This window comes from Pipistrellus kuhlii, unplaced genomic scaffold, assembly GCF_014108245.1.
Source record: "Pipistrellus kuhlii isolate mPipKuh1 unplaced genomic scaffold, mPipKuh1.p scaffold_m20_p_4, whole genome shotgun sequence".
Lineage (NCBI taxonomy): Eukaryota > Metazoa > Chordata > Mammalia > Chiroptera > Vespertilionidae > Pipistrellus > Pipistrellus kuhlii.
In genome coordinates this window covers 88,412,062-88,433,856 of record NW_023425540.1, presented here as the reverse complement: position 1 = coordinate 88,433,856, position 21,795 = coordinate 88,412,062, and the positions used below count along the sequence as shown (strand labels likewise).

General features: G+C 49.1%; 1 protein-coding gene across 1 annotated transcript; it reads right to left on the bottom strand.

Annotated features, from left to right (window-relative positions):
• Nucleotides 1–6,360: 6,360 nt before the first annotated feature.
• Nucleotides 6,361–18,077, bottom strand: CUNH16orf89 (chromosome unknown C16orf89 homolog). The gene is made up of 8 exons (XM_036410702.2): nt 17,816–18,077; nt 16,009–16,158; nt 14,823–14,973; nt 13,576–13,693; nt 11,737–11,872; nt 10,975–11,079; nt 9,373–9,459; nt 6,361–6,693 (listed from the first exon to the last, which is right to left on the bottom strand). The coding sequence occupies exons 1-8, from the start codon at nt 18,018–18,020 to the stop codon at nt 6,524–6,526; spliced, it is 1,122 nt and encodes a 373-aa protein (XP_036266595.1). The 5' UTR covers nt 18,021–18,077; the 3' UTR covers nt 6,361–6,523.
• Between the last annotated feature and the right edge of the window lie 3,718 nt (nt 18,078–21,795).

The following is a 21,795-nucleotide window of genomic DNA, read 5'->3' as shown; positions in this document are numbered from 1 at the left end:
GGGGATGTGCCTGCAACCAATGTACATGCCCTTGACTGGAATCGAACCTGAGACCTTTCAGTCTGCAGACTGACGCTCTACCACTGAGCCAAACCGGCTTCAAGAGGTTTGGACATTCTTTTATTGACATCTGCCTGATAGACCCCTTTTGTCTCTTGAAGGAGGTGATCATGCCTGAAATAATCCACACTTTTCACTCTTCTGCCCAGAAAAGCCTTTCATTTTGTACATCTCCTTGGATCTTCTTTCTAATTGCCAGATGGGGTCCTGCCTGATTTCAGAATCATTTAATAAAACCAATTTGATCCTCAAATTTACATAGCTTAATTTTTTAACAGTCCTTTGTAGCTATTTTTCCCACATCCAGGATCCAATCTAGTAGTTGCACTTAATTGTCATGTCTCTTTGGTCTTCCGAAATCTGAAACAGTTCCTCAGCCTCTCTTTGTCTTTCATGGTGTTTTTGTAAAAATAAAGAATTATACTTATTTTTAGAGAGAGGGATAGAGAGAAACATTGATGAGAGTGAATCATCAATAGCTGCCTCCTGCAAGCCCCCTATTGGAGATGGAGCCTGCAACCTAAGCATGTGCTCTGATCAGGAATTGTACAGGGGATCTCTTGGTTCATTGGTCGATGTGAGAGGGCAGGGAGGGGAGAGGATAAAACTCCTGGCTCCACTGTGGGGCAGGGTGGAGTTATCCTCCATTGGCTGAACCCTAGCCCATTCGGGGTCAGCCAAAGCAGTGACATCACCACCGGAGTAAAACCCCCAGGCGTCTTCAAACTACAGCCCGCGGGCCACATGCGGCCCTCAGAGGAGTCTGATCCGGCCCGCCAGGTTTTTTGGGCAGTGAGCGCAGCCGAGGTGTTACAGTAGGAATTAGTAGTTCATATAGTCCGGCCCTCCAGCTCTCTGAGGGACCGTGATCTGGCCCCCACTTTAAAAAGTTTGAGGACCCCTGCCTAGGGCTTAGCGAAATTCGTGCTCTTCCGCCATGCTGTCTATGTGAGTGGGACGGAGCCCATGCTAGCATGGAAAAGGCTCTTTTGTTTATTGCATCGGACTCAGCTCCCTGGTGGTCCTTGGGGATCACGAAGTCTGGGCGTAACAGATGTTCAACCACTGAGCAACACAGGCAGGGCTATGAAATTTTTGGATTGATTTTAGAGAGAGAGAAAAGGAAAGAGAGACTGAGAGAAACGTTGATTTGTTGTGTTCTACAACATTGGTTGCTTCTTGCGTGTACCCTGACTAGGGATTGAACCCTCAACTTTGGCATATTGGGATGATGTTCTAACCAACTGAGTTAATATTTTGGAAGAGTGCAGGCAGGTCAGCTGCATAATTTGCAGGGATCCTTGTTAATGAAATATGGTAGCAACCATACTTGGGTAAAAACTGCTGTTTGAATTTTAACCCTTCTATCTTGACTTCGACATTCGCTTACTTGCTTAAACAATAGGTTAGTTATAGGAGATTGATTCCCACTGACTCAGTAGCTTCAGGGGTAGAAACTATAGCTAACCTTTAGAGATCAACCTCTGAATTCTGCTTCTGTATTATCGGCAAGATAGGGCCACATTCCAATGTTCCCAGCCTTTAGAATTTAGAACAAAGGAAAATTCCTGTGGTTTGAACCTTTAAAAAGACTGCCTACACCTGGGACAGTGCGGTCGTGTGGACTCCACCTGCGTGTGGTATTTTCACGGCCGTCCTGGTCAGTTTTTCAATAAATCCTTGCCTGCTTTTTTAAATCAATCATCAGCCTCTGGTGGTCTTATTTTGAACCCAGGGTTCGACCCCACAAGAGTTAAAACATTAAGACTTTCAACATGTTGAGAGCAGAGCATGAAAGCTAGTGTGGAACGCCTCTGTGCACAGGCCCTATGCACCAACACAAGTTGGAAGCCCACGAAACTGGCCTGTTATTTTGTAGCATGTACTTCAAGATTCTTCGGAGAGGATATTCTTTTCAGGCCTCTGACCCAGGCCAGTGTCCAGGGTTAGCTGGCACCTATTGGTGCCAGTGCACCTAGGAGTCCAGTCCTTTCTGTCCACAGTCTGTACAATTAGTGCTTGAACTCAGACCACAGTTTGAGCCACTACTCCTTAGAGCCACTCAGGGTCAGTTGGATAGTGTCTCCTCCAAATTCATGTCCTTCCCCAAACCATAAAATGTGACCTTCTTTGGAAGCAGGATCCTTGCAGATGTATAAGTTAAAATAAGGTGATACTGGAGTAGGGTGGGTCCTAAGAACGGACTGACCTGTGTCCTGATGATAAGACACACACCTAGCGATACACAGAGGAAGATGGCCATGTGAAGAGGCTGGAGGGAGGCAGAGGCTGGAGTGAGGCAGTTACAAGCCAAGGAATGCCCAGGCTTGCTGGCAACCACGGGAAACTAGGAGAGAGGGATGGGATGGATTCTCCCGTAAGGCTTTGGAGGCCTGCTGACACCTGAATTTCTGAACTAACAATCAGTGACCTCAAATGGGCCCCAAGGGCGTCTCTGAGGCCCGTGGCGGAACCAAAGTTAGTTCACCTCAGTTAACCACATTCAAAGCGACTGCTCCTCTCGGGAATTAAATTACCCCCCCGACGCACATATATTTCTGTGGAAGGATTAGATCTTTCTGTTCTTTATGTCCAGGCTGCCAAAAACCACCAGCAGGCAAGCCAAGGCCTGCCGCCAGCTTCCGTGTCTCTGAAGTCCTCTTTTCCCTATGTCAACTAGGAGGTGGCAAGTAGCAGGCAGTCTCCAGTGAGTTCTGACCTTTTGTCTTCTTCCTGCTTTGGTATTTGTTACTCCTTTGCCAAGTTTTAAGAGCCACAGAAATTCTCCATTTGAACTGAGCAGCCTGTTACAATGATTCAGTAAGAAGGCCATTAGACTGATGGCTGTCCACCACATAAGCAAACCAAAACCTAAACCTGCAATGCCTCAAGGTTATGAAATGGAAGTGCTATCATAAACAGCTAATCATAAACAGTTAGCTAAGCTTTAAGCTATAGCCAATCAGTTTCCTTTTGTTGCTTCCCCCCTTTCTGCGTAGGAGTTTTCCATGTTGGTCCTGCCTGATTTGAATCGATTTTCACTTAAGTAAACTCATTTTTAAATATGCCTTTGTTTATCTTTTCACAAACCCAAATCCACAGTTCTAATTGACTCATGGCATTCTAATTGACTCATGGCGTTCTCCTTTGCCCACACCTGTTCTTCATTTGGAATACCTTGGTCCCTTCTTAGCATCCTCATCCAAGTTCTACCATCATTTGAGGATTCAACGGCTTGAGCTCCCCTATGTGTTAGATGCTAATGAAACAGACAGACTAGCCCTGCACTCCTAAATCATAGATTTAAAAAAATATATTTTTATTGATTTCAGAGAAGGAGAGGGAAAAAGAGATAGAAACATCAATAATGAGAGAGAATTATTGGTTGGCTGCCACCTGCATGCCCCCTCCTGGGGAAAGAGCCCACAATCCAGGCATGTGCCCTGACCAGGAATCAAACCTTGACCTCCTGGTTCATGGGCCATGCTCAAACACTGAGCCATGCCTGGCCAGACAGGATCTTAGATTTTAATGATGAAATAGACACTTTAACAACGCAAGCATGGTGAGAGCTGGGAAGAAGGAAGGAGAGAGAACAGTGTCACTGGCAGGGAAGGCCTCTGTGAGCCCATTTAGATGGAGACATAAAGGACAGGAAAGAAGGGACAGTTGTAGGGAGACAAAGGCCAGAGCCTTGCAGGCAGAGGGCACTGCAGAGTCTGGAGGTGGGACAGAGCTTGGCGGGAGGAGGACAGTCAACAAGGAGAGCAGAGCAAGAGGAGGGTTGAGATGGGAGGGCCAGGCCAATGCCAGATCTCATAGGGCTTGAGGCAAATGAGTTTGGATTTTAGCCCAAACAAAATAGGAAGCCACTAAAAGTTTAAAACAACAACAACACACAATTTAGTTGAGGTATAATTTACATACCATAAGGTAAGATTTACCTGTTTTAAGTGTACACTTAAAGGTACAGAGATCTCTCAGCGTCACCTTAGTGCACTTTTAGGACATTTTAACCACCCCTCTCCCCCCTCAAGTTTTATCCAGTGGTTTTATTTGTATTAAATGTTTGGAAATGGCAAATTTGCAGGCAGAAATCAGATTAGTGGTTGCCTGGAGCTGGGGGTGGGACAGGGAGTGATTGCAAAATGCAGGGAGGGTGTTAATTCTGAGGCTGACAGGATGGCAGGGTTGTAGGCTCCTCCCTGACCCCTCAGCCATGGGCTCCAGCCTCTGAGTTCCTCCCCCAGTTCAGGGCTGGGCGCACCTTTCCTGAAGAGGCTCCTCAGTTGCTGTGGAGATTTTACATGCAGGTAGCAGGCTTTCTGACTGAGTGTAGGATACAGCAAGTATCTGTGTTTACTCCACTTACCTAGAACATGAACAGCATCAATGCACTGGTATGTGATTATGAATTGAAGGACAGAATAAAATGTTTAAGCTGTGCACCCAGTCTTTCCCTACTAAAAGCTCCACCTGCCTGATTGAAACTCTTTTCTAATGTCTCTCTCCCACCTTGGCTGTCACATCTATGAGGGCAGAGAGCACTGCTTCCCCCCCACCCCCCAATGCACTTAGCACATGCCTGGCACACAGTAGGCACTTCACAATATTTCTTGAGTAAATGGATGGGAACAGGGTCATTGTGTTCTCAGCTGCATTCCCCATGCCCCAGAGCACAGCTTGGCACACAGCAGGCTCTCCATCAGTATTTATTGAACAAATGGATAGGGATGACATCATTTGCTAGGTCTAATTGGTGACTGATGAAAACCCAGAGGTGCTGTGGATGCTGGCTTTATAAGAAAACTCAGCCAACAGCTACTTGAGCTCATCTAAACTCTAGGCTCTGTGCAGGGGGCTTAACCTGCACCATTTTATTGGATGCCTCATGGATCCTAGTAGGTGGGTATTATTAAATTGTCTTTATACAGAAAAGGAAATGGAGGCACAGAGGGGTAGGCTGTGATGAGGCAGCTGGTTCTGAAGCATGAGCTCGTACCTTTAATCCATCCACTTCAGGAAGAACGGGGAGGGAGGCACGCCTCTCCCCAATCTGGCTGTGTGCCTGACTTGTGAGGACCTGACGCACAACTTCCGAGCAATTTCGGGAAAGTTTCCAGGGACTGCAGCAAAGAGGCATCGACAGAGGAGGCTAACTCCTAAAGGAAAGATGTAGAAGAACTCCACTCCCTCTCCAGGTATTTTAATTCAGATCATCAAATATGACTAAATTGTCACTTAAGGATGATCAGCAGTAATCACCACTTTGTCTATTTTTTAGGGAGAGAGAGAGAGATCGATGTGAGAGAGAAACATTGATTGAGCCTGCAACCAAGGCATGTGCCCTGACTGGGAATTGAACCAGTGACATTCTGGTGCCTGGGAGGACACTCATCTAGCTACACATCAGCCAGGGCTACGATTTCCCACTGTGAAGCAAAGTAAGACGATGGACTCAGAGCCTTCCAGCCCAAGGATACGGTTTTTAGCTGGTTTTTCTACCCATCTGATGCCAGCTTGAAATCGGCACCACAGACAGGGCCTGGCCCCATAATAAGGCTCTGGAAGGTCTTTCCTCAAACATTCGATTATTGTCAGAGCCCCAGCTGACGTGTGGCTCTGCTCACAGGGAGGCAGAGCATGGGGGTCAGAGCCTCCTGCTGGGATAAGAGAAATGTTGGCCAGTCAGCTGTTCCTTCCATGGCTTGGGGACAAGTCCCCACATGACCTGACATCTCCACTGTTGTGGTAGCAGGTAATACTTACCTGGCACTTACTGTGTCACAGTCACCATCCTCAGCTCTCTGCAAACCTAACTCTCACAGCAGTGGGGCCAGAACTGAGGTAGGTGCACAAATTATCCCAACTGGTGAGGACATAGAGTCACAGAGACACTAAATGACCCAGCCCAGGGACCCTGTGCTAACGAGTGGCCACTGGGCCTTGCACTCAGGCAGCCAGGGCACAGAATACGCGGTTCCCATCAGGCAGCACAGCCTTTGGTAAAATCACGTGACTGTGACAGGATGTGACCTGAGGTCGCAGAGATCTCTGCACAGGATGTAGAGATTTTATGTGCTGCCTTTCATGCTCCTCTCTGAGTTCTAGGCCACGACTTAACCTATTTCTTAAGACCCTTATGTCTCCGAGTGGGGGAGACGCAGCCGTTGACACCTGATCAAATTGCTTTAAGACTCGAGTTTATAGGTCTCTAGTATTTGTGTTGAGTGGGCTGAAGATTCAGAACACGGTCCAAGATGTTGTCCAAGAGGCTGAGAAACAAGGCTCAACTCCCACTCAGCTGCGCTCTGAGTTTATTCACCTGCTGCCACACCTGGATCCCCCCGACCCCCTCCCCTGGTCCTGCGCCCTGAGGGGACAAAGCTGAGGTGCTTTGCTCTCAGCTGTTTCTCAGGGTGTGGCCCAGGACTTCAGGAAGGAAGGATGAAAGGCGTGGGCTTCATCTGGGGACCACAGGTACGGAGCCACCGGAGTCAGAGACAGGGGCCATTGGTGGTGCCAGTGTGGCTTGCCACGGCTCTCCATTTGCTGCAGGGTACTGTGCCAGGGCATAGAGAAAGCCACCCAGGGCTGCCACGGCCATGGCTGTGTTGTGGGAGGAGCAGCCATCTGGAGAGAGAGACAGAGTCCCGCCATGAGTGCTGGGTGGGGCCACAGTCCCATCAGAGTGCTTTGCAGATACTCCCCCAGCCAGCCTGGGGCCCGCAGCTGGGTTGGGCACCCATCCACCTGCTGCTGTGTGTGTATTGGCTGCTAATGGCTTCCTCCTCCAGACAAATGTCTTCAGCCATCTGGGAGGTTATACGTCCCAATGACTTAGTAATATAGGGGCTCAAAAGCCAGGCCCATGTCTTGGGGTGTGACTCTGCCATGCAATTCCAGCTCGAGCCCCCTCCCATGGGGTCGGACCTGAGGCCACAGGCACCCTTGTCCAGCTCCTTCCTGTTCCCCTTGCTCTAAGGCCTTCTGAAACATTTAGCACCCCATTGCCCCATTTTACAGTTGGGAAAACTGAGGCGCAGGTAGCAGAGCTGAGCTCCCAGCCCTGGCAATCCCACAGTTTATTTCTTGACCCTGACAGCCTTCCTCATTGCCACCTCGGGCCTGTGGGTCCCATATGATACCTGCCTGAAGCAGGAACTCCTTAGATGTTCTTTAGTTCTCTGAAATGAACTCAAAGTGGGCTGGTCACCTTTAGTTTCTGGGAAGGTGAGAGAAGCGAAGACTCTACTCTCCTCCCACAAACTTGGAGAAGAGAAGAACCCCAGCCAGACCCCTTGGAGGGAAGGAGAATGAAGATTTCAAGGAACCTAATGAGTCACCCTGGAATTCCACACTTATCTGTGGCCTACCGTACACCAAATTCCATGAGGAGTGCTTTGCACAAGGATCTGATATTAACTCCAACAGTTATATGAAGGACACACTGTTTGGTCCCAATTTTATAGAGGAAATTGAGGCTCAGAGAGGTAGAGTGATCCCCACAGTGAATAAAGGCAGAAGTGGATTCAAACCCAGACAGCTCCTAACCTCCACGTTTGTGCGTCATAAATGAAGGAAGGAGCATGTCACTCCCTCCTGGGTGTTTTCTAGGCTGTTGGTCAGCCATCAGGGGCACAAGTTAGGGCTAGGGCTTCTGCGTTTCTCCAGCTCCCGCCCCAGCTCTCAGTGTTTAGGAAGCAGCCAGGGAGGGGCCTCAAGGAGTCAGTCTCCTGAGAGAATTCCTTGCCCTGTACAACCCCTGGGGCAGCTATAAAACGGACCCATTGATGTGTGATGACACTCCCCGCTCTTGTCTACCTGCAGGTAGGTGATGAGGCCGTAGTGGGGCTGATGGTGACACGCTTAGTTACTGAAATCATCCCCCAGCGTATGTTGGACATCTACTCTGAGCTGGCTACTCCCCTTCCTTCCTGGTTTTGCCTTGCAGTTTACTTATTTTTTTTTATTAACAAAAAGATTTAGCCCGGCCAGCGTGGCTCAGTGGTTGAGCATCAACCTATGAACCAGGAGGTTACAGTTCAATTTCGATCAGGGTACATGCCCAGGTTGTGGGCTCGATCCCCAGTGTGGGGCATGCAGGAGGCAGCCAATCAATGATCCCCTCGCATCATTGATGTTTCTCCACTTCTCTTTTCTTTCTTTCTCTCTTTCTTTCTTTCTTTCTTTCTTTCTTTCTTTCTTTCTTTCTTTCTTTTTTTCTTTCTTTCTTTCTCTCTCTCTCTCTCTCTCTCTCTCTCTCTCTCTCTCTCTCTCTCTTTCTCTTTCTTTTCTTTCCCTTTCTTTCTTTCTTTCTTTTTTTTTTTTATAGAGAGGAAAGGAGAGGGATAGAGAGCTAGAAAAATCGATGAGAGAGAAACATCGGCCAGCTGCGTCCTGCACACCCACTACTGGGGATGCGCCTGCAACCAGGTTACATGCCCTTGACTTGAATCGAACCTGGGACCCTTCAGTCCGCAGGCTGACGCTCTATCCACTCAGCCAAACCGGTTAGGGATCATTGATGTTTCTGTCTCTCCTCTCTCCCTCTCTGAAATCAATAAAAATATATTTAAAAAATAAATAAAAAGATTGAGATCAAGTTCTGTCTTTATTCTTTCTCCCTCCCTCTCTACCTCTCTCCGCCCGCCCCTTTATTCCATGTTATAGTTTGCCTTCCTTTTCTTTCCAATATAGTTATATCCTATTCTCAGTCTCCCTGAATGGGTGAGCTAACCACATAACTTCCCATGTCAACCAGGACACTTTAGGGAGGAAAAGGGCCACTATTCAAATTGGCACCAGAAAAACTGGTGTAAGCTGGGGACGCCAGGACATGTGGCCCCTGGGATTGTGCTGGTTACTCGTGTGTTGGCTCCCAGGTTCCCTCCCTACCTTTCATTCTCCAAATCCCAGTGCACTGACCTCTTCACACTACACTTCCCAGGCTGCCTTGCCTACCAACAGCAGGAAGGTTCCCTACATTTGATTCCCTCTTGGGGAAGTTCACATGTGGATTCTGTTCTCCAGGTTAGACTTTGGTGGAGAGGGTTTAACTCCGGAGTTTTCAGTATTACCCGGAAGCTTTGCTTTTCTGCTCCTTTCACTGAGACGGTATCTCTGGAGTCACCATGTTCCCAGGGGATGGGGGCAGGGACTCCTAGCCTCACCCCTCTCCACCCGAACACAGTGCCCTTTTATCAGCCCCTTCAGGGGTGCTGGGCCTGCCTTCCACAGAGGGCCCTATGTGTTCTCCTTTCTGGACATCCCCGTTTCATACCAAGAAGGTCCCTTTGGTACTCTTATTACCTGCAAAGAGCTTTTCTCGCCTCTTTACTCTCCTCGGAGCATGCTGTTGGTGTTGGATGGCGTTGGAGAATCCCGCATCTTCAGTATCTGGGAGAAGAGTGAAAGATGAACTTCTCAAGATGGGTTTTAAAACATTACTTGCTGAACAGCCTCCCCTTACAACCTCTTGGATCTGGAAGCTCTTCCGGAAGTTCCCCGGAGCACCTGTCTGCAGACCATTCTGCATGGCCTAAATTTGTCATCTACTGGTATTTCTCCAATTGTGGTCCCCAATCACCCACATCTGAATGGCCAGAGGAGTGCCTTAAAAATGCAGGTTCAGTGGTTGAGCATTCATCTATGAACCTGGAGGTCACAGTTCAATTCTCAGTCAGGGCACATGCTTGGGTTGTGGGCTTGATCCCCATCATCGGGGGCATGCAGGAGGCAGCCTATCAAAGATTCTCTCTCTCATTATTGATGTTTCGATCTCTTGCTCTCCCTCTCCCTTCCTCTCTGAAATAAATAAAAAATATTTTTTAAAAAATGCAGGTTCATAAAACTAATATGATATTGTATGTCAACTGCAATTGAAAAACAAATTGGAAAAAATCATTTTTAAAATGCAGGTTCCACAGCCCCAGATCCACCTGCTGAATCTATCAGTTTGGGGGCCTGAGAATCTTCATTTCCTAAACTCCTCTGTTTCAAAACCAGACTCTCTCTTTTTAAAAAAAATATATTTTATTGATATTTTACAGAGAGGAAGGGAGAGGGAGAGAGCCTCTTGCACATCCCCTACTGGGGATGTGCCCGCAATCAATGTATATGCCCTTGACCGGAATCGAACCTGGGACCTTTCAGACTGCAGACCGACGCTCTACCACTGAGCCAAACTGGTTTCGGCCAGAGTCTCTTATTTCAAAAGCGGTGCCTCTTTGAGCATCATAATAGTTTCATGTAGGACACCAGCATTGATTGGGAGCCTCCTCTGTACCCAGTCAGGTGGTTTCACATGCATTATACCTGCTCCTCACAGTTTAGAAAGGAATTATGCCCATTTATTTATAGACAGGAAATTGAGGCTTAGAGAAGCAAAGCAACTTATTCCAATGAGGACCAGCTGACCATATCATAGATGGAAAGGGACTGCATCCTCCACCTTTTGCTTCTATGTCACCCCTCCCAGACATCTCCCCTGACCACTCCGCCTAAAGAACCTTCCATGAAGTTCTTTTCTTTCTCAGCCTGTTTCTCCTTCAGAGCCCTCTCAGAACTGAAATTATTTAACTTATTGGTTTGTTTAGGTAGAATCTGTCTCATTTTCTCATTGCCTTAGTTGATCTGGAGCCTAGCACAGTGTTTGGCACACAATAGGTGCTCAGAGAATACTCAGGGAATGAGTTTGTTAATGCAGGTGCAGGGGGCTAATATCTTTCAACACGACTGCCTCCTGTCCTGCACGGTTTTCGCTTCCAAAGTTCCAAGGCCATGTCCACTCCTGTGTGTGTGTGTGTGTGTGTGTGTGTGTGTGTTGCAGATCCCTGTATTCCTAACACCACTGTGTCCCTTTCCCCACCTGGCACAGAACATGCTCCCAATCAGGGCCGGAGGGCAGCTCACCAGGTCTCCCAAAGCATCCTTCCTGCAGCTTCTGCCAGCTGAGAATGGCCTCCAGCCACCGAAGCTTGTAAAAGTCAGAGAAGCCGCCGATTCCACAGAGCATGACTGGAAGCAAACACAGGGGACCCTCTGCAGCCCTGCCCCCACAGGTCCACCTCCTCCCACTCCCCAAGGCCACTGCAGTGCCATCTCCCTCCTCCCACCAGGGCCAGGCAGTGCCAGGAGGTGGGCACTCAACACAGTGGCCAGGAGGAGGCAGCCCTGAGTTTCTGCATTAGGAGCAGAGGCTCCCGGCCTGGGTCCTGCCTCCTACTTAGGGCCTTATTCAAAGTGAGCTTAGAGTCAGGATCAGGAGAGGGATCTGGACACTCAAGCCAAGAAGTGGCCACCCAGGACCCTCTTTTCGGCTTCATCTCTTAAGGCTTTGACTAACTGTTGACCAGGCAGTCCGTCCATGCAGAGCTCTGTCACTGGGTCAGCCTTGGGGGGCAGGAAGCAGTCAAAACAGTGGCAGATAAAACACAGGAGGCCCAGTTAAATTTGAGTTTCCAATAAACAACAAATGAAAAATTTTAGGTATAAGTACAGCCCATGCATTGTTTGGGATACACTTGTACTAAAAGTTATTCATTATTTTTATGACGTTCAAATTTACCTGGGCATTCTGTACTTCTGTTTGCTAACCCTGGCAGCCCTACTCGGTGTGCGTATGCCCGTGACCGGGGACACCCTGCTGTGCTGTCCCCAGAGAGGAATGCCCACTGTTTTCCATGAAGAGGTCCTGGACGGGGTAGGGGTATCCGATGGCTTCGGCCCTGTGGTTCATGTCCATCATGTTGGCACAGAACAGGTCCATGTAGCGCTGGCTCTGGCGGAACAGCCCCCTCGTGCATCCCTTCTGCGGGGACAAAGGAGGTTGGTGTACAGGTGACAGGTGTGCCATCTGTTTGGGGAAAAGACTTGCAGTTCTGAGATGGTCCTGAAGTAGCTACCTTTGGGTCAGGTCTTTCCCCTTTTCCCAGAATTTCTTCCCCACCTACACTCCCAGCCTCCGTCAAGGTCCACTTAGGAGCTGTGTGACCTTGGTCCACCACGTTAACCTTTCAGAGCCTTCACCTTTCACAGGGAAAGGGCAATGCTACTGGGAGCTGCAGGGACAGGACGTTCAACTGGCGGGTGATATACACTGAGAGGCCAGATTATTATGATTTCTGAACGCATAATAATCTGACCACTCAGTACACACACACACACACACACACACACACACACACACACACACGAGGCCCAGTGCATGAATTTGTGCATGGTGGGGTCCAGTCAGCCTGGTCAGGGGGAGGGGACATGGGTGGTTGGCCGGCCTGCTTGCTGGTCAAACTCCTGGCCGAAGGGTCAATTTGCATATTAGCCTTTTGTTATATAGGATATACACTGGCCAGATTATTATGCATTCAGATCATAATAATCTGGCCACTTGGTGTATACTAGAAAGTGCCAGTCAGGATACCCAGCACTAGGCGGCACCAGCTATTAGGACATTCTGATTCCAGACTGGGCTGGTGGCTTCAGGGCTACTCAGGGGGTGGACCTCAGTTGCTGAGAGGGGAGAGGAGATGAGGTTGGCTTTAGAAACCTCTGTAGAATGTCAGGGCAACTTTCTACCTGTTGAATCTAAGTCAAAATAATATTCATCGTAATCTGTTTTTTAGTGTATTTAAAAAATACTGGTCCGTGATGATTTGCAAATAAATAATAAAAGAATCTGCTAAAACCAGCAAGTCCCCTTTCAGATAAAACCTCTTGGCAGTTAATAACATTTTAAAAATAGAAATAATGAGCCCTACCTTTCTATATAAAGAAATATAGATGTTTTAAAGTGATTGCTGTTATTATTTAGCAGAGTTTGAGCTCTTGGGCTTGGAAGAGCTTGGGTGCTGGAGAGGTGGCGGGGGTGGGGTGAGGTGGGGGTTTGGGGAAGCTGGGTTGGTCTTGATTTCAGCTCCCGGCAGCAACTATCCACTCCAGTCTAAGTCCTTTTCCATTTGTTGGCATTCACTGAGTTCTTTCTGCTGCTTCTCTTTGACTTCTTTTATTTTTTCTGATGCCCTACGATCCAGTTCAGCATGCAGAGCTCTCTATCCAATGGAATCCCAAATCCACAGCCCCCCTTGCCCTGCCCCAGCCAGGTTGGTTAGATTGTATAGCTCAGTGGTCGGCAAACTGCGGCTCGAAAGCCACATGCGGCTCTTTGGCCCCTTGAGTGTGGCTCTTCCACAAAGTACCACCTGCGGGCACGCTTGTACAATGCAATTGAAACTTCGTGGCCCAGACTTCGGCCTGGGCGAGTCTGTTTGGAAGAAGTGCTGTTAGAACACTCAAGGGGCCAAGGAGCCGCATGTGGCTCGGGAGCCCGTTTTGCCGACCACTGGTACAGCCGGTGGATGGCAGGCTACTCTCACTTCTCCTTCCGGGTGTCCAAAACAACCAGTCCAAAAACCTGCTGATTTTCCCAGTGTGTCACATACAAGACCTCAATGGCCATGAACCCTTTTCATCAGCCTCCACCCCCTCAGGGCGTGGCCAGGCCTACTCAGCACTCACCATTCTGGCCGAGAGGAAGAAGAGCAGCTGGTGGGACAGGCAGTAGCCTGAGCAGCCAGGCTTGGTCATGAGGGTCCTGCAGAAGTCTGAGAGCCTGCAGGGCCGGCTGCTGTTTGTCCTGGGGAGAGGTGGTTTCAGGCTGCTGAGGGCATCCTAAAGGAAGTCCGAAGGCCTGGAGCCTTCCCTGGTCCTGATTGCCCCACTAGTTACCAGAGCCCTGTAGGTTCCAGGCACCCAGCTGGGCACAAGGGGCTGCTGGATAAGACACTGGTGTCTGTGTTTTGATTGGCTTATTGGTGTCCGTAGCCGAGGGAGGTGACCTGGAACAATGCTGGTTGGAGGAGCCACTGGGACTGCAACTTCTCATTGCTCATGGGAACTCTGACAGCCTGGGGTCTGGGCCCAGCATGTCCAGTCCCCCTCCAGGCCTGCCCCATAAAAGAGGTGGGGCAAAGGGGGTAGGTGTGGCCTGGCCCAAGCACCTCTTTGAAGGTGAGGATGGAGGCCTAAGCATCTGCTGCCCCTCTGCCCAATGGTCCCTGCATCTAGGGCTGCCCTGGGGAGATGCTCTGAGGCCAAGGCTCAGCAGGACGAAATGGAGGGCTCAACTAGGTTGGGATCCCACTCTCCAGACCTACAGCCTGGTGGGGACACAGAACCATGAAACAAATGTATATTGCATCCATGGCTCTCGTGGTGTTAGGAGAGGCAGCCCATCATGGGAGGCCAGCACATGCAGTCGGGTCAGGAAAGGTTCTGGAGCTGGTCCCCAAATGTGAGCAGTTACTTAGTCACAGGGGTGTGGAGGATGGGATGGGAGGAGGCCCATAGAGGCATGTTCTTGGCAAAGGGACAGGCTTCTAATGGGAGGGTGCCTCTCAGGATGGACCAGAGGGGCCTGGGGACCTGCAAAGGTGTAGGAGATAGAGCTTTGTCCTGAGAACAACAGGAAGCTTCAAGTGAGGTTTGTGACAAGATCCCTCTGGTGTGGGGAGACCAGTCAGCAGGTGAGGGTGGGCCTGCAATGGTGGCGGTGGCCATGGCAGTACCAGGCTGGCAGAGTGGGTGGAGAGTGTGGCCAACTCACAGGTGCTGGGGGTGGGAGAGGGTGGTGTCAGGGTTGTTCTGGGGAGGCTGCTCCTGGTTTTGTATGAACCCCCTGGGACCTGGAGAGCTAGTGGGATGGGAGGAGTGGGGGAGAGAGAACTTTTGGGTTCTCGGGAAGGGGGCAAGCATAGGGGGCCCACCCGGTTCCCAGCAGGTGCACCAGGCACGCATCACTGTGTTCCTCTGAGAAGGAGTCCTGGATCTCCAGCATGGGGTACACCATGGAGGTGTTGGTGTGTGTCCAGATGTGTGGGAGCTTCCAGAATCCGGGCTGGATGGTTGGCTGGAACTCTGGCAGAAAGAAGGGGGTGGAGGGAGGGCCCCAGGCGCAGTGAGCCATGCAGTGCTTAACGGCCCCCCAGCTCCTGTGGCTCAGAGCCAGGACCTGGGTGATCCTCCCTGGGCAGCCCTGCCCACAGGGTGTCTGCGCAGGCTCTAAGCCTTGCCCGCTGGTTGGGCATTGCGTTTGAAACACTCAAGAGGCTCTTTTTCTAAAAAACAAAACAAAAACAATCAACAAACAAACAAACACCATAAAAATAACTAGAACAATGTTGGGACTGGCTTTGGCTAAATCCATGGCATCTGTGGAAGCTTGAGATAGATAAAAAGGGTTAGTTGGTTCCTTCAATTCGTTGGGAAAGTAAAGCTCTTGTCACAGAAATACCCAGCCAAGGGGCTTCTCTAGGGTGACATGAGCTGGCAGGGCCTCAGGGACCAGGCCTGGGAGAGGGTGGAGGATCTCCATCGCAGTGGGAGGCCAGGCTGCTGGGCAGGGCTGGGCTGGGGTCATGGGCAGTGGGGCCTGGCAGGTGCTGTAGGCCTGGGAGACAGGGCCAGAGGAGCATGATGGGCTGGTTTTATAGTCCCTCGAACAGTTCAGGCCAGGCTTATGGGATGCGGCCCTTTGTAAGGCAACTCAACGCTGGCCAGGAGAAGGAACTCCTAGCTTTATAGGGCACAAGACAGATGATAGCGAGATGCTAATATTTGCTGTGCAAAGGGCTGAATTAGCATTTAGATTCCAATCTCCCGTCCCCTCTCGTCCCCAAGCCTGGGCACAAGCTGAACAAACGAGAGGAGACATGTTCCCTACTTCCCGCCCCCTCTATGTGGGTGGGAGAGGGTGTCTCGATCTGAAGTCAAGGATGAACAGACAGTCCTCAGGGCCAGCCTGTGGCGCACTGGGCCTACAGGACGACAGGACGCAGTAGTTACGAGCCGTCCTCAACCCTCCCTTTGTACCAGAGGTGCCACACCAGGTGTCTCAGTAATGTCCCCAGAGGCTGGGATCCTGAAGAAATGGACTCCACCCCGGGCCATTACCTCTTAGGTACCGCTGGTCACTCAGCTTGAGGTAGGAAATGGATCTGTGGAGGAGAGGCTCCAGCTCCCGCATCAGATTCCCCACTCGCAGGCTCTGCGGCCGCAGCCGGGGGTCCTGGGCCCACTCGTCCTGAACACCTTTCAGCTGCACTGCGAGGGAACAGAGAGCGCACATTCCACCATCTGACAAGCCGTGTGGGCCGGGAAAAGACCTTACGAGGTAATGTTTACTGAGCCTCTGCCTCCTTCAGCTACTGAGGGGGAAAGACTGCTGAGCTTACTGGGAATTAGGCCTCTGTGGGGGCTGAGCTGGGCCACGGGGGTGGAGCCAGAGGTTGTAGGTGGCTGAGAGATCTGGAGGTGGGCCTGGATTCAAATCCTGACTCGAATGCTTTTTTTGTTGGGTGACCAGAGAGTCATTTAATTTCTCTCCACTTCGCTTTCTTCATCTGTAAAATGGGGATAATGATAGTCCTTCCTTCCTGAAGGAGGGAGTTATAAGGATTAACAGACCTAATGCATGAGAGGACTTAACATTGTCCATAATGCAAAGCGAGGACTTAATAAAGTTTGGCTATCCCTGTGAATTAGGGAGATAGCGTGTCTGTACAGGAGAGAAAGATGAGGGAGGATTCAGATTGCAGGGTGAAGAACCACCATGTGCAGTTGAGCAAGATGTACACTGCGTGAGGACAACACAGGTCCCCATTATGGGTTCTCGTCTGTATTAAGACAATTTTCCAGCAGATGGCAGTCAAGTGACTTGAGGAAGGGATTGCTTTTTTTCTCCTTCTCACAAAGGAGTCCTATGGGCTGACTAGCAATGGCCCCATAGGGGTGGGAGAGAAGGGTGGTGGCCAGAAAGAGAGGAGATATCTTTGTCCCAGAGCCCCTCCTCCCGCTGGGACCTGGTGGGCTGAAAGCTGCACTGACTACGTACACAGAGGGCTGACCTGGGAGAGGGGCCAGCCAGAGCCCCAGGCTGACACCCAGTTGGCTCTGTCTTGTAGAGTGGCCTGTGGGGAGGGACTGACCGCCACTCATTGTGTGTGTGGGGTGTCTCCCTGTTTGCCTTGGCCTGTCTCCAGTTCCTTCCTCGGGGATCTTATATTTCTCAAAGCTGAACAAACACTTGGCTCTTTTCTCAGAGCCTCCTGGTAGCTTTGGCTGGAAGTAGGGGGCGCTGGGGCTGGGACCTACTGGGGAGTCCGTGGTTTTGTCCATGCCCACCCTCTCATAAATTCCCCTTCAGAAGGCACACTCCCTGTGCCCACCTTGTTCATGGTATATCAGGAGGGACGGTCAAGGGGATCATTTCCTCCCAGGAAAATAATACTTTTCTAACCTTTTCTCTTGTGGCCTTTGAATCCTCCCTGCTTCTAAAATATCTGATAACAGCCGAAACCGGTTTGGCTCAGTGGTAGAGCGTCGGTCTGCGGACTGAGGGGTCCCAGGTTCGATTCCGGTCAAGGGCGGACTGAGGGGTCCCAGGTTCGATTCCGGTCAAGGGCATGTACCTGGGTTGTGGGGCACATCCCCGGTAGGGGGTGTGCAAGAGGCAGCTGGTCGATGTTTCTCTCTCATCGACATTTCTAGCTCTCTACCTCTCTCCCTTCCTCTCTGTAAAAAATCAATAAAATATATTTAAAAAAATAAAATAAAATATCTGATAACAGAAGGGCCCCCGGACACCCCAAAGAAGCAAGTCCTCTTTTCTAGTTACTAAGCCAGGGCACAGAGCAGGCAGGTGACAGGCTGAGAACTGGTTTTCCTGGCGGCCAGTCCAGGGGAACGAGAGCACACCCACCTTCCAGCACCCGGAACCCCACCACGCTGTCCAGGTTGATGTCTGGCAGCCTCTTCTCTAAGAAGAAGGTGGCTCTCTCCAGTGCCGAGAGGATGAGGCTGGCAATGGTGGCCTTGCCCTCTGGGGTGTCCGGCGGTGGCAACGAGGAGGGTGTCAGCGGCCCTGCCAGAAGCAGGAGCAGGAGCAGGAGTCCCAGGCTGGACATGGCTGGCTTCTGCTTGAGGCTTGTGGAGTGCTTCAGCCCAGGCCAGCCTGCCCCCACGCCCTCTTCCTGCCTCCTCCCCCTTCTCCTGATGCAGAGCTGCAGACAAGTGGCTGGGCAGGGCTGACCCAGCAGCTGGGGTGGCCTGGGCAGAGGGCTCTGGGGGCACATCAGTGAGGCCAGGACTGGGTGTAGAGCAAACTGGCCAAAGGCTGGGGAGAGGAGCTCCCACCCTTTCACTCTCACCGGAGACTCCAGGCCCACAAGCCATATGTTTGATCTAGCAACTGCCGTTACAGGGCAGAAACCCCAAACACTGAAATGCAAAGCTGTCATTTTAAAAAATACATTTGGAATAAACTCATCTGAGGGTACACCTGCCCCAAACTGACCCAGGATTCCTTGGAAGGGCACCTGTCTGATAGAAACAGAATACAAGCCACGAAGACAAGCCACATGGTCACTTACACATTTTTTAGTAGCCACATTAAAAAAAAAAAAAAGCTGAGCAGGTGAAATGAATTTTAACAACCTATTTATTTAATCCAGTGGTTCTAAAATATTACCTTTTCAACTTAATCAATATAAAAATGATTAAATTTTACTTTTTTTTTTTAAAGAATTGTGTGGACGATGATGAACTCCATGTCAGGGATTTTTTTAAATCCTCACCCAAGGATATTTTTTCTATTGATTTTTTTAGAGAGAGTAGGAAGGAGAGAGGAGAGGAAGAAAGAGAGAGAGAGAAAAAGAACAACAACATTGATGTGAGAGAGACACATCGACTGGTTGCCTCTCGAATGTGCGCCAACAGAGGGTGGGGAGCAAACCCACAACCAAAGTACATGCTCTTGACTGGAAATCGAACCTGCAACCCTTGAAACTGTGGGATGATGCTCTAACTACTGAGCAACCAGCCAGGGCTACCTTCTTTTTAAAATATTTTTCTTGTATGAAGTCTTTGAAATCTGGAAGAGTGTTCATATTCAGGGCACACGTCGACTCGGCTAGCCACATTTCAAGAGCCAATAGCCCCATGTGCTTCTGTACTGGACGGTGAGGAAGCGAGGAGGTAGAGCCCGCAGGTAGCTCACTCAGTGTGAAAGAAGGTGTTTCCCTGAGGAAATTTCAATTCCATGCTATCCCCAAACCTTGCCCGACTGTCACGTGTATGCACGTCATATTACCTTTCCAAAACTAAAAAAAATTTGATTTTAGAAGCATATCTGGATCCAAGGCTTCCATTAAGAGACTACAGATCTGTAAACATAATAAAAATACCACCACACAAAAGTACATCTGATACTCCTGAGGGCTAGAGCTTGCTCACAGGTCAGGGTTTCTCAATCTTTTAATTTCATTCTTGCCTTTCCCCACATCTCTGACTCCTGGCTTTTTAGACATTTCCCCCGAACATTTAAGAACTAGAGGCCTGATGCACGAAATTCATGCATGAGTAGGCCTTTGCAGCCCCGGCTTCGTCTGGAAGGTCCTCCAGACGGTGGTTCTGCTGTTCAGTTGATTTGCATATTATACTTTTATTATTATAGATAACAGATTTGCCCTGCTGGTGTGGCTCAGTGGTTGAGTGACAATATGATACCCAGTCAGGGTGCATGTCCAGGTTGTGGGCTCCACCCCAGAAAGAGGGGTGTACAGGGGGCGGCTGATCATTGATGTTTCTATGTCTCTCTGTTTGTCTTCCTCTCTGAAAAAAAAAAAAGAATAACAGATTTATTGAGATATAATTCATATAACATCAAATGTAGGCAGTCTCTCTTTTATTTAAATATATATTTATTGAGTTTTTACAGAGGAAGGGAGGATAGAGAGCTAGAAATATCGATCAGCCGCCTTCTGTACACTCCCTACTGGACATGTGCCCACAACCAAGGTCCATGCCCTTGATCAGAATCAAACCTGGTACCTTTGAGTCCATAGGCCGATGCTCTATCCACTGAGCCAAGCAGGTCAGGGCTAGGCAGTCTCTTTTAAAGTCTGTTCACAAAGCTGTGCAACCACCACTACTGGTTTTTTTTTAATTTTTTAATTTTTTAACATTTTTAAATTAATTTCAGATAGGAAGGGAGAGACAGAAACATCAATGAGAGGGAATCATCAATTGGTCGCCTGCTGTACGCCCCCTACTGGGAATGGAGCCTGCAACCAGGCATGGGCCCCTGACCAGAATAGGACCTGGGACCCTTCAGTCCCCAGGCCGATGCTCTATCCACTGAGCTCTATCCACTGTCTTATTCTTGAATATTTTCATCACCCAAAAGGAAGCCCCATACCCATTAGCAGTCACTTTCCACTCCTTCCACCCCCTCAGCCCTCCACCCCCTGGAGATCACTGATCTATTTTCCATTTCTATAAGTTAGCCTATTCTGGACATTTCATAAAACAATTATACAATGTGTGACCTTTTGTGTCACACATTGTATATGACTTCTTTCATGTGGCACGTTTTCTTTTTGGGGGGCAGTTTTGTAACCTTATTTGATAATCAGTAGTTAGTTTTCATCCACATTAACTGCTTGCAGCTTTATGGAAGTGGTGACAGGTATGTAGGTAACCAATGAGAAGAACTTGTGTGGTCAATCTGCATCCTCATTACGTGCTGTGGACAACCACATGGGATATGGAATGGGACATTCCTTGTTCCTTTAGCCCAGACAGCTTTGTTGAGACCGGTGTCAATGTGCACTTCTGGAGCTCCCATCTCCTTCACGGCAGATTTCCCGATCTCTTTGAGTGTCTGAGGGCCATGCTTCTTGAAATCCACCCCATGGATACACTTGTGAATGTTCTCGAAGTTCCTCTGTGAGGGGACCCTTTTCAAAGTCAAAAAGCTGTCACGTGGACACACACTAAGCTCTACAGTGTGACTACTTTGGTGGTGACTTTGGAGAGTCGGGGGGGGGGGGGGAAGAATTTTCCCTCAATACTATGGATACTTAAAATCATTATGGCTTTTACTTTCTTCTTTGTCCTTTTCCTCTTCCATTTCTCTTTATATTTTAAATGTTTTATTCAAGTACAACACATATCCTGAAAAATGAATAAGTGTGATGTTGGATGAATTTTCCCAAGTGGAACACACTATCTTAGGAGCACCCAGACCAAGAAACAGAACATTATTGCCCCACACCGCACCTTCCCATTGACCCCTTCCCACGCACTTCCTGACTCTCCAAAGAGGTCATTCCCCTGACTTCTGACAGCAAAGATTTTTTTTTATTTTAATTTTTTAAAAATATATTTTATTGATTTATTTACAGAGAGGAAGAGAGAGGGATAGAGAGTTAGAAACATCGATGAGAGAGAATCATCGATCAGCTGCCTCTTGCACACCCCCTACTGGGGATGTGCCCGCAACCAGGTACATGCCCTTGCCCGGAATCGAACCCGGGACCTTTCAGTCCGCAGGCCGACGCACTATCCACTGAGCCAAACCTGTCCCGGCTAATTTTTATTTTTTTTATTTTTTAGATAACTTGAAATACAACTTAATTCTGATTCTAAACAAAAAGGAATGGGAATGACAGTAATATATAAGGCTTTGCCACTGAATATTGTGATGTGACTGCAGCACTTTTATATTTGAAGCTTAAAAAGGAAACAACTGATTCCAACAGCTAAATGTGCAGGTTCAAAAAAATGAAGGTATTTAAAAATATATATTTTATTGATTTTTTACAGAGAGGAAGTGAGAGGGATAGAGAGTTAGAAACATCAATGAGAGAGAAACATCCATCAGCTGCCTCCTGCATACCC